The 14,205-nt window shown below is 47.1% G+C and overlaps 1 protein-coding gene across 1 annotated transcript in view; it reads right to left on the bottom strand.

Annotated features, from left to right (window-relative positions):
- Window positions 1-14,205, bottom strand: part of PREX1 (phosphatidylinositol-3,4,5-trisphosphate dependent Rac exchange factor 1) — a 1,235,108-nt gene that overhangs the window by 447,794 nt on the left and 773,109 nt on the right. The window contains exons 12-13 of the mRNA XM_069651281.1: window positions 11,839-11,942; window positions 6,410-6,459 (exon numbers count right to left, since the gene is read on the bottom strand). Coding sequence (XP_069507382.1) covers window positions 6,410-6,459; window positions 11,839-11,942 — 154 coding nt within the window. The remainder of the gene's footprint in view (window positions 1-6,409; window positions 6,460-11,838; window positions 11,943-14,205) is intronic.

The following is a 14,205-nucleotide window of genomic DNA, read 5'->3' as shown; positions in this document are numbered from 1 at the left end:
GATTTAAGTGGCTCAGGTGCAGATAAGAGTAACGTGGAAACCTCCTCCCACTTATGGCAGTTGTAACTTTCCAAAAGTGTAGCATTATTTGCAATTATTGTCTGGTAGGCTGCAGAAGAGGCTACTTTTCTGGCCATTGCATATATTTTCTTGCTCTCCTTATCTGGAGGAGCCTCGGAAGAAGCTAGTGGTGTGCCTGCTCTCTTTCATGTGGTGGTAACAACCAAAGAGTCTGGTTTTAACTGGCCTTTTATGTGTAGTGGGTCTGAGGGTACAGGCCTGAACAGTTTCTCCACACGCGGGTTAACGGCCCATGTGAGATTCGGTGCCTCCAAAGGTGGTTGGATTCTGCGCTGCACAGATTTTAGCAATGGGATAAACTGCCCTACTGTCTTTTTGTCTCCTAACAGTTGTTCAGCAAAGTCTCTGTCCTCCTGAACCTCTTGTGTGTCAATGCGAAAATGCTCTGCCGCATTGGTTAGGACTTCGTTGAGGAGGGGTTGATTGTCTACTGGGGAATTTACCACTGGAGGGTCTCGATTAATAGGAGAACCTAGGGAATACATATTAGCCTCCTGGTGCAGGTCCTCATCGTCTCCATAATAAAATGTGTCTGTGTCCTCATCAATAATTTGAGGGTCAGATGTTTCAACGAATGAAAGATCATCCTGGTCTTCTGGATTTATTTCAGGGTCATATAGATCTATAATTCTGCCCTGTGTTGGGACATCATAACGAGCCCTCTTAGTGAGGATTTGAGAGACAGGGGGTTGAGAGCCAGAAAGGGCTGAGGTGGGAGGGGTGGCCTGAAAGCTTTGAAGGTAATCTGGATTTTTTTCAAAGAAATTCACCATAAAGATCATCCTTTGCATAACTCTGTCGATATCCTGCGAAGACCATTCCTTTGAACTTGGGATTAAAGTGTCGGGAATACCCATGTCTTCATTAGTAGGAGGTATAAGCTTTGGCCTAGGGTCTTTGGACTTGGATAATATTCCTTTTGTGAGGACTTGTCCCTAGAAGGACTCTTGTTCCTATGAGGGGTCTTGGAGGATTTCTTATGGTGTTTTTCCCCACCCTGGGTCCCAGAGGAGTGAGTAAGTGACTTTTTGGGGCACAACATTTTATTAGATGAACGTCGAACTTCGAGTGTGAGGGCCGAGGTTTCGTCCACGGACGAACGACCTTCGGAAGGTGTTTTCGTGCGATACTCTTGCCGTCGTTTGACGTCTTAGCCCTGTCGTGTGGCGATCTCAAACGAGATTTCCCAGAGGACCGGGACTCTGTGGACCGTTCACGGGGTGTCGAACGTTGTCAAGTATTCGACTCATCTGTCGAATGTCGACTGGGGCTTGTGTGTTTTGTGGTGTGTGCTCTTGAAGCGCTCCTCCTGCCGGGTGTAGTCCCCACAACATGGCCGCCGGCCTGTCCTACGGGGTCGGGGGCTTGCGCTTGGGTAGCTGAAGCTTTCCGAAAGTGCAGTGTTGCTGCCATCTTTGAAGGCTCCTTCTACCTCCATGGCGTCGAGTTGCATGGCGTAGTGGGCCCAGCACTTAGTGAAACGGTCCTTCAACGTCTTAGGCTTGAAGAGCCTGCAAGCTCGACAAGACGTCTCGACGTGGTCTCACGGGAGACACAAATTACAAACGAAATATTTCTCCACCCAGGGGAATTTCCGGTTGCACTTAGGGCAAAACTTAAATTGAGTGCTTTTCATAATACCGGGTAAAGGGGAGGGCAGCTGGGCGAACAAAGTGTAGAAAGGGGTGAATATGCATTCTAATATGGCCTCCTAACAATGGCCTTCCCCCTCTCTCCCTACTGTCTGGGCCGAGGCCCGGGGCGGCCTTCCAAGGCCGTACAAATCCAGCGCGATGGTCTCCGACGGAAGTCTCTTTTCTCTTTCCTCAGCGTGGTGTTACGGCAGTCGAAGAAAGGATAGAAAGAAAAACTATCGTAATTATACAAATTCAATGGCTTATCGCCCAAAGGAACTCGCTATATGTGTCCGTCTAGTATGGCAGAAAAAAACAATCTCAGGGACCTCGACGCGCGAGGGATCATGGGTACAGTGAACGTCACACTAGGGATAGTATTACACGCCCTGTCGATGTCCCTTTTCGAGTTTCAAAAACAACAACTGTAATACTCTGCAGCTTCCACTAGATGTTGGCCTATGCAAAGCATGTGATCTAAGCCTCAGAAATGTATATATATTCGCTGTTCATTTATAACGTGCTTAATGCCAGCAAGTGGTTTCTAAGCAAGGGTCAAGATTTTAACCTGTGTTGCCCCGAGTTGTCTTGCTTCCAAGTCAAACGTGTTGCCCCTGAGCTATCCTTCCTCCTCACTTATACACCAGTAAAGACAATTGGCACCAATGAGAGGGGCGCTGGCCAATCATGAGGCCTGGAATGCAAAGATAATCCAGCAATGAAAGTAGTGCTCCATTCCGGCCTACTGTCCCTGGGCTGCCATTTCTGTGCCTTGTATCAAGTGCCCTGGGTCACATACGCCTGCTCACCACCACACCACTGCCGAAAAGCCGAGACCCACCCACCGGACTCCAACACCTCCCCTCCAACCACCCATTTCACCACCTTTCTTTTACGTTTTCCCAGGTCGCCATATTGGTGTATCATTTTTTTCTATGGGTAGTTTGCACACAGGAGTCACAGAATGATGTTTTCCCATAAATAAATACACCCAAAGAAAAAAACGAACTCAGACGTAAAACCATGGTGCTAATATTAAAAACCCTAGTTTTTGGTAAGCTTTGGCGTTAACAGCCCTGAGCCCTTGCAGAGATCCAAGGCTACAACCTCTTTGCCTAATAGGAGACTGGAGTACTCAGCACCTACCTACACTCAGTGACTGAAGTGTAAAGGAGTGTCTCACCCAGGCACCATTGCTCGGATCCACTTTCTCCTTTAGATCGTCCACCCGGGCTCGGTAAAACAGGGGACATTTGATTTTCCAGGATTGTGGGGAGGGGTGGATACGACTCGTGTCGTTTGTTCCAAGTCCAACACTTGAACTTTGCCCTATCCCCAATCGCGGAGACTGTTACAAAAGCAAGTGTTCGTTTCCCAATTTTGCTTTCTCGCAATGGTTTTCGGGAGCAGAATTACGTTTCGCTTGCTCTTGATAGCATGATTGATGACGCGAGACAATGCTTCAGATAATGTTAGCATGACAATGATGGCCTCTCACATCAGGACATCTGCTGAGCAGATCAGGGTCAGAGTTCAATTTGGCAGCAATCATGTCTCACGAGCCCTCTCCGGCCCCTCTAATCTTCCAAATATGCATCACTCCAACGTTTCACGCTTGTCCAGTCCTGGGGCAGGCAGGCTGGCAACGCAACAAAAGCAAGAGAGTGCACTCCTACTGTTGAGCTTTGATCTCTGATGGGATGGCGTCTTGGAAAGAAAATTGAATTTAAGGCCTGGCCTTGTGCATTACGTCACTTGAAGTTTAATGCTAGAAAAACCTCTTTTCACTATCATTAAGGGTGACATTACAGAAGTTTAGCACTTCAAGTGCGAAAATCATTCTTTCAATGCTTTTTTGCATAATGGCTAGGACTAGGGCAAACATTGCTCTTGTAAAAAAAAAAAAATGCATTTAAAGTATAGGATCATTTTTACCCCAGTGCTGACAGCACTTGCAACGGTGCACAGTTTCTGGAATACCGCCCAAAGTGCAATTGTTGATCGTCCAGTGATGCCCTCCACTTGCTGGACTGCAAGTTCCTGCCTCAAGACCCACCTTCACATTTTATTTGAACTCCGAGGACACACCCAGTGCTGTCTTTGGATCCAGGAGACACTGGGCTCGCGTGCATCGTCTGGTCTATCATCAGAAGCGCAGATTCGCACACAAGCCATTATGCAGAACACCCTGTGCACGAGGAGCACATGCGAGCGACATGTGCAGCGCACCCAGTGCATGCAAATGCTGGCCACCACCTTCCACTCGCTCAGCTGCTTCGCGCCACCAGCCTCGAACATAAAGGCCCTCACAAACTAAGCAGACAATGGCTGGGAATTCATGACTTGTAATAAATAATAAAACGCGGCAGCACAATCCTTTCATCAACGGTGTGGGTAAAAAATAAAAAATTGAACACTGCTTTAAATCTATCAGCATTATGGCTGTGAAAGGCTAAAAGAGCAATTTGCATTAGTGTAACTGTGCATATGTTTTGCTACTAAACTGCAGAGAAAGTATGTTTTTTCTCCACAAAATGTTAGTCGAGTAGGACTCTGGATACCAAACTGCAGTCTGCTGGTGGGCTGGTTGTGTCAGGTCATACTATTGTAAAGGACGTCGGTCTCCAGGGTCCTGTGAGGAGTGGCTTCCTCCCATGTGGCAGGGGGACGGCAGGTCGCTATCTGATCCTGACCATGGAGTAGGATATAGGAGGGAGGAGCACGTGGGAGACCACCACTGTTGGGGGGAAGTGGTGACTGCATTGGATGAGATGCGCCACTCTTCCCTTTTCCCTGATGAAGACCCTTTAATACCCAAGTTCTTGAAAGCTTGTTGTAACCCCACAATTTCCCCATATTGTAAAAGTCAGAAACCCCTTCCTTCGTGTCACTTTAGACAAAACTCAATTCATACACATAACATCTCCTGTTTCTGTTGTTTCTTTATATGTAACTTTTGAACAACATAATTTTAGAAATCCAATAACATCTATGGCCTCCAGCTCCCATTAAGCCTCAGGTACTGGAGGTAAAGAAGAGGAGGGAGGGCTTGATGTAAACACTAAAAGAAGCTAGACGCCCAACGTGCAGACTGGTTGTTTTGTTGACATTTAAAAATGGAATCCGCACTAAACAGTGAAGCAGTACAGGAGAGAACCGTGCAGGAGAAGGCCAAGCGAGAGAGAATGAGCAGATCCAGGTGGCGGCTCATGAGTCAAACATACCGGCCTGGTGGAAAGGAAGGAGAGACACAGCAGGCACACCTGAAGGACTGCGGAAGCACTGGGAGACGCAGCGGCGCTCCTGGAGGTATGGTCATGCAGGGAAACAGAATTCTCCAGTCCAAGCCACATAGGTAAGCCGGCGAGTGAGCACTGCGCTGCAGGAAACGCTGGTGAAACGCCTGCATCATATAAGAAGTCAAGCCGTTGAGGAAGCTTCACCACAGAGGCCCGCCATAAGTCGGAGACGCAGTGAACTGCTAGTAAATCTGCCCCCTGCAGACATCTGAGGCCTGCACAGTACGCCGGAACCAGGACCAGATTGTACCGTACAGCTCTCATGGCTGCTAATGCTCCAAAGGCCACCAAGCAAGCGCCCTACACCTCACAACATCACTGCTCTCCTTCTGAAGCAGTGCAATAGCAAGCATGGAGGCAACAAAGGCACAGCACCCACCTTCATAGGTATAAAAGGAAGGGGGAAAGTGCAAGCTCAAATGCGTTGAAGTGCTATTGATCTGTGCTGGTCGCCGATTTGTGTCTGGGATTTTCTAAATCAAAAGAGGTGAACTTCATGATAATGTTGATGTGGAAACCAGAAGGCCGAAGGCGGCCATGGGGAAACGTGTGCGTGATAATGGGGAAGTAGGTGAGTATTGGTAAAGATAGGATGGGCAAATGGAGGGTGCATGTATAGGTTGAGGGGAGGTTTAAGAGACCACTCGGGGTGGGACGGACAGTATTATCCGGGGGACAGTCATCATCCTTCATCTGGCTGCTTGCATTAGTGATCATTGGATTCTGCTCCGGTTGTGTGGAGCCAGACTTGAATGAGCTCCCTCTGCAAATAGTCTTTGTGTGAGGTTCGATTGTGGGTTCCCTTTAGCTCCATTTAGCTTTGGGTGCACTTCCTTTGGTCAGGTGGAGGTTTTGGGTGATGGTTTGGTGAGCGTTCGCTGAACAACCAGATTTAAATCTGTTTTTTGACGATGAGGTGGTCTTCCTCTGCGCAAAGGTTTTTTGCCAGCGAATTCCACAGTTTGGATGAGCGGCAGGAGAAGGCAGCGCCTCCAGGTCCTGTATGATTGAAAGTAGGCACGGTCACTATGGAATTGCTGCTGGATGGAAGTGTTCCTGATGGCTGGTAGCGGGTGATTCACTTGTGATGAATTCACTCACGCTTTCTACTGCAGAAATGAAGTATGGGAAAGAACACGTGTTTCTTTCACATATCTACGTTCTCACCAAATGTACTTTAGTTATTGCCTATTTATTATTTGAACACTTTTAAACAAGCACACGCCAAAAAAGAGACCTTCTCTCACAGTTACGTGGATGGCTCAGAGAAAAACGGAGGTGCTCGGAGCCCTGCTTTCTGTCCCAAGAATATGGGAGTCTTTTAGGAATGGGTAGTACAGTCACATTCAAGAACACCACGTCCACACAAAGAAAATGCATACAAATGAAACCTACTTCACAACTGGAACGAAGAGGCTATGGAGTCTGCAGTAAAGTCTGACACCCTGTCAATAGAAAAATACACATGCATGTATTATTGACTGGCACAATAAAAAGATTAGAATAAGCATGCATTTACTTTGTAACAAAGAACACAATTCATCTATCTGAATTCTAATGTCGATTATGATTGTAACTGATCAATGAAACAATTATTAAATTACATTATTCTTGGAAAATTGTCAATTTAGCTTTTACCGTATCATTTTGGGCCTAAAAACATTCTTAGTGATATATAAACGTTTAGGTACAGGTGCGCGGACTCTACAAACATTTAAGAATGTGGGAAGTGTGATGTTCTTACAGCCCATTGTCACCTGTGGTAGCTTGTGGAAAACTACAGTATTACGAAAGGGCAGGGATGTAGAAAGGTTAGAGCCTCAGCGGGGAAGGCCCACTCAGCCTTACTGGTTGGGCATATGCATAGATCACGGATAGCAGCGGAGCAACAGGGGCCGCTCTCCGGCTCCTCTACTCATGTCGGGAATCAGGAGGTTCTGCCTGCTTCCTGTCTGCGTGGAGAGTAGGAAGCGAGGCCTGAGAAGACAGCGTTGTGCAATAACAGCAGCTGAGCAGCAGGGGCCGCCCTCCGGCTCTTCCACTCATGTTGGGAATCAGGAGGCTCTGCCTGCTTCCTGTCTGCGTGGAGAGTAGGAGCCGGGACCTGAGGGAGACAGTGTTGTGCAATGACAGCAGCTGAGCAGCAGGGGCCGCTCTCTGGCTCCTCCACTCATGTTGGGAATCAGGAGGTTCTGCCTGCTTCCTGTCTGCGTGGAGTTGGATGTAACGTGGTCCCAGCCCCCAGAAAGTCTTGCTGATGATGTATAGGGTCTTGAATTTGATCATTGCAGCCACTGGGAGCCAGCAGAGAGATGTTAGGGCTGGAAAAATGCAGTCCCTGGGCTTGAGGCCAAGGATAAGCCTTGAAGTCCTATTCTTCATTGGTTGCGGAGGGAAAAAGAGGAAGATTGAGGAAGAGGCTGTTGCAGTAGTCCAGCCTGGAGAAAACCAGAGCTCTATAGACATTGAGTTTCTGGGGGAAGGTGAAGAAATTGAGAATTCCTCTGAGGAGGTGAAGCTGAAAGTGAGCCTTATTGGCAAGGTCAGAAATATTTGGTGAGAAGGAGAGAGCGGAGTCAAAGGTTTTTTGCCTCATAAGAGGATAAATGGAGGGGGCCCAAGAGGGGCAGCCAGAGAGTAGGGGGGAACAAATGGGGTGTAGGGGGGGTGAGTTCCAACGAGGAGGATCTTGGTCTTACTGGCATTAAGACAGAGATCATTAGCTGCACACCATGCCTGAATAGGAGTCAGACAATCGGGAATCAGAGAGGAAGGAGAGAAGGTAGAGGAAGGAGAGGAGGCAGAGGGGGGAAGCTTAAAGGAGAGGGGAGCGTCATCCGCATTTCACTGGAAGTGAGTAGAGAAGGCCGAGATAAGGTGGGCAAGAGGGGCCAGGTAAATGTTAAAAAGCCATGGCAAGAGGATAGAGCCATGAGGGGTGCTGCAGATAGAGAGCTAGGTATGAGAGAGAAAAGGGCCCATTTGGACCTGGGAGGTCCGATTCGAAATGAAAAAGGTCAGCCAAGCTAGTGCCCAGTCTGTGATGCCCAGAGTATCACAGAGTCGTTTTAAAAGGGTGACATGTTTGACAGTGTAGAAGGCAGAGGAGAGATCAAGGAGGATGAGAACACACAGAGTTGGAGTTGAGGTTTGAGAGCAAGCCTTCACGGGTGTTCAGGAGAGCAGTTTCTGTTCCACTGGCGGCACAAAGTCAGACTGGTGGTCGTGGAGCCAGCCAACAGATTCAGTATGGAGGATTCGTTTGGAGATGGCCAAGTTCTGCAAAGGTTTGCCCAAGAAGGGGGCAGTGGAGATAGGGCGGTAGTTAGCTGGGAAGGAACGGTCCACAGATGGCTTTTTTATGAGTGGGTTGTGAGAAACCTGATGGCACTCTCCCACCCACTCCCCCAGTCCAGCAGGGGATCCCTTCTCAGTCTCAACCCCTATGTTAGAAGTAAAGAGCGAGCTACGAATCCTGAAGGAAGCCAAGAAGCCAAGGAGGTGCCTGTGAGGGGCTGCAGCATGGCTAGGGTGCCGTGTCTCCAGGGAGTCAGATAGAGGCAGCCTGTGTCCTGCTGGCAGTGTATGGAGGAGTGCTTGTTACCCTTGCGACATGTGCCGGTCCCAAGAGGGTCTATGGGCAGGCAGCGAGACCCTGACCTCGATCCCATATGCCCTGATAGGACCACTCGCCAGTGCAATGCTACCCGGTGAGTTTCAAAGGGGAAAGTGATGAGAAATTCAGGAGCGTGCGACTAGCTGGAGCGTGAAAGGAGAAACAGATTTATGAAAACCGGCACAGTGTGGAAAGCAGAAAAAAAGACAAGAAACGTATGAATCCTTTAGTGAACTTAAAGTCCACTATTGTCCATAGGGAGAGTGGCATTGTGGGACTTGTAGTGAGACGCCAAGTTATATGAAAAAGCCAAAAGGGTCTGAGACCTGCATATATGAGAAAGTTAAAGGTGTCTGGGACCCATGCAATAAAGAAGAAATACTTGAAACACAAGCATTGCCTCAGCCAACAGGAAGCCAGTATTGTTTCAAGGAAAGGCATAAAGGTGAATAGAAGGGTGCAAGTGAGCACCGGAAGGCGAAATAGAGTAAAGAAGGGTGCAAAGTGACCCGAAAATGAAGTGAAGGTGCAAGGTTCAACTTGCCAAGCTCAGGCCTTTTCAATTCCCAAAAAATGAGTCCAGATTCAAACACAAAACGTCAACTTGTCAAGATGTGCCTTTCACCCATTTACAGTTCCTTTCACACACAACCTTCTCAGGCGGTAATATCAGAGACTTTCGAAAACACGTGGTCCTTTGCTCCTCCAAAGCATGACCACTCTGATCCTTGGCATCTCTTTGTATTTCCTATACTTGCTTTTCTTCTGTCCTCTCAACTTCAGGTGCTTCCTCCACCCCTTTCTTATCTTCCTGTGCTGTGCACACTCGCACCTTCTTTTTCTTTCTCTTCTTTCACCTTGTCGTGCCCCTGGCACCTCTCTTTCATTAACTTTCTCTTCACAGTGCCACTTGCACATTTATTTCTTTACTTTTGTGCAACCCCTGCACATGTTTTTTTCCTTTTTTCCTTATCGTGCCTCTTGCACACTTATTTCACTCTTCGGTGATCACTTGCACATTTCCTTTACTTTCAGGTCACTCGCACCTTTCTTTTTCACTTAAGCCTTTTGCCTCCTTTCCGCTCTCTTGGCGCGTTACTCTCACTTTCCATTCACTTTATTTTCTCTCTTGCTTTCCGCTTTGTGACGCTTGCAAAATCTGTCTTTCTCCCTTCCCGCTTCAGCTAGCTGCACGCTCCTGAGTTTCTCCTGCTTACTGACTTGAAACTCACCGGTTGGTGAGCGGTCTCTTTGGGCATATGAGATCGAGGTCAGGGTCTCACCACCTGCCCCTCATACTACCTTGCGGCCAGCAAACCCCCAAGGGAAGAAGTACTTTTCCACACACCGCCGGCAGGACACGGGTGGCCTTGCTCCAGCTCCCTGGAGACACGGCACCATAGCCACGCTGCAGCCCCTCACAAACACTGGCCAGAGTCTCAGCACACCGCTCTCCTCTGGATCCTTCAGGCTTCTATCCAAGGTAACTCCTCGCTCCTTGCCTCTTTCCTACTTAAAAACGGAATCAGGTGGAGTCTTGTGTGAGTAGTCAATGTTAAGTGCCTTTACCTACCTGACTCTATTAATGGGACAAGCTAATGGTAGTAGGTGGCAGTCTTCCTTCGGTTTCTCAAAGGGGTTTCCTGCAGGTAATGCTCACTACTCTTGGTTGCCTCTTCTTCTTCCAAGTATTATTTGGGAATGGGGACGGGGAGAGTTGAATTGGGATTGATTATTAATTCTACCTACTAGAATTCTATTAGGAGATCAAGAGCGGAGATAGGAATATTCTCTAGCCTTGTTTTTATTTAATAAGATAGCTTCCCCTTGTGCAGAGTATTCCATCTCTCTGATGTTTTATTATACAAGCATGTGTCTTGATAGTATGCAGTGTGATCTAGATGGTCAACAGTTGAATGTCTTTTAATATCACGGTCCTGTCTTCGTTGTGCTTGATCTTTCTACTCACCCGATCTCATGTACCTCTCTATTCCTCCTCTTACTTGGACCATGAATAATGCGTTTTGAATTTGGATCAATGAGACTTGGATCAAGGATAAGAAAGCATACCTCATAAAGGCTTCTGGGACTACTTCCTCCTTTCTTAATATACCGTGGGTATACCGCATCTCGCCTGGGGTACCCCCATGGATACAACCCCCGGACTGCTCTACCCAGTTGATCCTCCCTCGACTGTCCACCCGAAGCGTTGGGATTCAAAAGCGATGCACCTCCCCCCAACCCTCCCTTGGCCACCTGAATAGAGGGTTCTCACGGTTTACACAGACAAAACCCCTGGGTTTCTCACAAATCCCAAACTGAACATTTTTGCTTTACAGCTGCAATTGAACATTTTGCTTTGCCAACCTAAAACCCAAACTAATCATTATTGTTTAGCTGCTGAAATTGAATTTGTTGCTTTATCCTAAACACTATTAAATACTTTATTTCAACATCTTTCAACCTGAGTGGAACATTTACTTTGTTATTTTGAAAAGAACAACAGTGAAGGAAACATTGTCATTACCTTTGTTGGAACTTTGGTGAAACAGCGCATTTCAAAATATGTTTTCCTGAAACAGTTGAGGGGAAGGGAGACAAACTCTGGAGACAAGAATTGCTTTGTTGAATTGCACAAGTATATATTTATGGTGTTGCCTAATTTGGTTGAAGTGAAAACAGAGGTTCTATTGTACCTTTTTCTTATTTTGTATGTTAGTGTGAGGGTCAGATGTATTTTGAAGACAAGGCCAATTTGTTTTAGTTTTGGCTTCATAGGTAGGGACATCCTTTGTTGGTTAGGGCAAAAGGAAACCTTTTCCAGACCCATTTTCTTTTACTAAACATGGCTAATATTGAGAATACTACAACTTTGTGTCCGGCTCTCATTGCTGATCACTCACAGTATATAAGAGATTGTCCTAGAAACAACAGTGATATACTGCATACCAAGTTTAGGCTCTCGTTCTAATTTTGGGCACACGCCTCAGTTCACATTTTCCATATTTATTTCTTCATTAATCTGAAAGCTATTTAAATCTGGTGCACTAAACACAGAGGAATGACATTCATCATACGTGATCAGTATTGTTTAAAAACAATTCTTTTTAGAACTATGCAACAAAAACATTGGTCAGTGGGTATAGGTTTTACACTATAGACATCCGCCAGTTAGAATTCCAATTTTATTAAGCTGCCAATACTGTACCTTAGACATGATGTCCTCCAACTCACTTCTTGGTTTGTAAGTTCCATCATCGTACCGAAACCGATAGAGAACCTGTTCATTCTTAAACTGATGTTTGTCTGAAACTGGAACAGATGAAAACATGTGTGTTAAGACAAGCATACATGAATGTAACATTGAGCTCTCTTCCCACGAAAACATGTAAAGGGTTTACAAAAGAATGAATAATACAAATTCATTTCTGTCCTGCAAGTACCTGTAGCTCCTTCTACATCATTGTACCCTGGTTATGTAGGACACACAGAGAGAACTTAGTAATGTTTATCTACATTGCTTTAGCATTAAAACCAGATTGATTTAAAGTTACTTAAATGGAACAAATGCACACATTATTTAGAATACACATTTAAAAAAATTATAGCAATACATTTAAGATCAAGAAAAGATTTGTTTGTGGGATGGCATCTTGTTATGCAATAATATGTTTTTACTTAACACATACTACAATGTAGATGGCCACTCCTCTAAAGTCACCATTAATGTCTACCTTAATGGCACAGTCATGGTTCAAGGCCCTCAGGCTAATCTCCTCTTTGATGGAGGCTTTCCTCGCCTCAACAATTTCCTTTAATCTCCTGCTGTCAGCCCCCACCCCCTTGGCTACCTTGCCCTCTCTTTCCTCCTCCACTGTCCCACTTAGGGCTCCTTCACCTCCGCAGGGCGTACCTCTAATTTGTACCCCTCCCCGGAAGGTCTTTAAATCTGGCACTCTCAACTCTCGCTCTGCTGTCAAAATCCTCTGACATCTGCCACCTCCTTGAAGAACTTGATTTCGATGTCCTCTGTCTCAACAAGACATGGTTCACGGCCAGCTCTGTCACATGCTTCGACACTCTCCTCCCTGATGGCTACAAGATCCTCCCCGCACTTAGACCCTCACGGTCCGTAGGGGGTGTAGCCCTGATCTTTCCTGAGTGTATTCCTGCCTCTATCATTCCCACTTAGACTTACTCCTCTTTTGAATGCCTTGTCTGCAGGCTCTCTCTCTCCCAGCCATTCTCTTACTGTGGCTATTATCTACCGGCCTCCTGGTCAAATCACCTAATTTCTCTCTGAGTGGGTGAATCTCTCCTCCTCCCTCCTGGCCTCAACCACTCAACTCCTCCTCCTTGGTTATCTTAATACCCACCTAGACTCTCCTTGTTCACCCTCTGTACTCTTCCGTGACCTCTGCGACTTCCTCTCCCTTCCTATCCTCCCCTCTGACCCGACTCACTCTACAGGGCACACACTTGATGTTTTGATCTCCTCTGTCCTCCCCCTGTCCATCCCTCCGACCACTCCTCTCTCCTGGAGCGATCACTCCCTCCTCTCCTCTCATCTCATCTCTCCCTCTCTTCCCCCAGGCCAAGCCTACCCCAACATTGCCACCTACCTTCTCGGACATCCAGCCCATGAAGAGTCTCTCATTGAAGGCCTTCGCCGCCACCTTCCCTCTCCCCCCTCCACCTCTGGCTGACTCACATCCTGACACAGCCCTCTCTCTGCACTACTCTTCTATTTCTGATACTCTTGATGCTCTTGCTCCTGTCATGAGGATCCATTTGAAGTCCAAAGCCAAATGCAATTATTGATATGACTCTGACCTAGCTACACTTAAACGTAAGTGTAAGGCAGCTGAGAGGAAATGGAGGGCGTCTTGTTCATCCTCTGACAAACTGGCCTGTCACCTGCTCCAAAGGCAGATTCTCTATCCACGCCAAGAAGAGAACCCACATCCAAGTCAGTGTCTCTGCAGCATCAAATAACTCATCCGAACTCTTCAAAATATGAAATGAGCTGGCCAACCCTGCTGCAGTCTCTACCCCTCCTGTCGCCTCACAGGCTCTTTGTGATGCCCTTGCCTCTGGCTCAAAAACCCAGGACACCCTGTCCATCCTCTCCTCCCCTCCCCTCCCCTCCCCTCTCCTTCTGTGAACGCTGACCCTCCTTCAGCCCCCCCAGCCTCTTTCTCGTCCTGTCCTCTTCTCTCCCCCTGACAAGGTCACTAGACAAGTCTGATCTATAAAAGCTGCATCAAAAAAGGTTCATCCCTGTTTCTGTAAAACCATCAAGGACCACATTGATACCCTTGCTCCGGCCCTTGCCGATTTCTACAACCACTTCTTTGCCTCATGATCCTTCCCCCTCCCTTCTGAAGCACTCTCTTGTGCATCCTCTTCTCAATAAACCCACAGCTGATCCTTCTTGCCTGGCTAACTATCACCAAAATTTCCATTACTCCTTTTCTGGGCAAACTCTTGGAAAAGCTGGCCATCTCTCAGCTTAACCTTCATTCTGATTCCGTCGGCTGTCTCCCCGACCATTAGTCTGGCTTTAGAGCTTCCA

Source organism: Ambystoma mexicanum, chromosome 3p, assembly GCF_040938575.1.
Source record: "Ambystoma mexicanum isolate Mex_15411 chromosome 3p, UKY_AmexF1_1, whole genome shotgun sequence".
In the NCBI taxonomy this organism is placed as follows: Eukaryota; Metazoa; Chordata; class Amphibia; order Caudata; family Ambystomatidae; genus Ambystoma; species Ambystoma mexicanum.
This window is presented reverse-complemented; position numbering and strand designations above follow the sequence as displayed.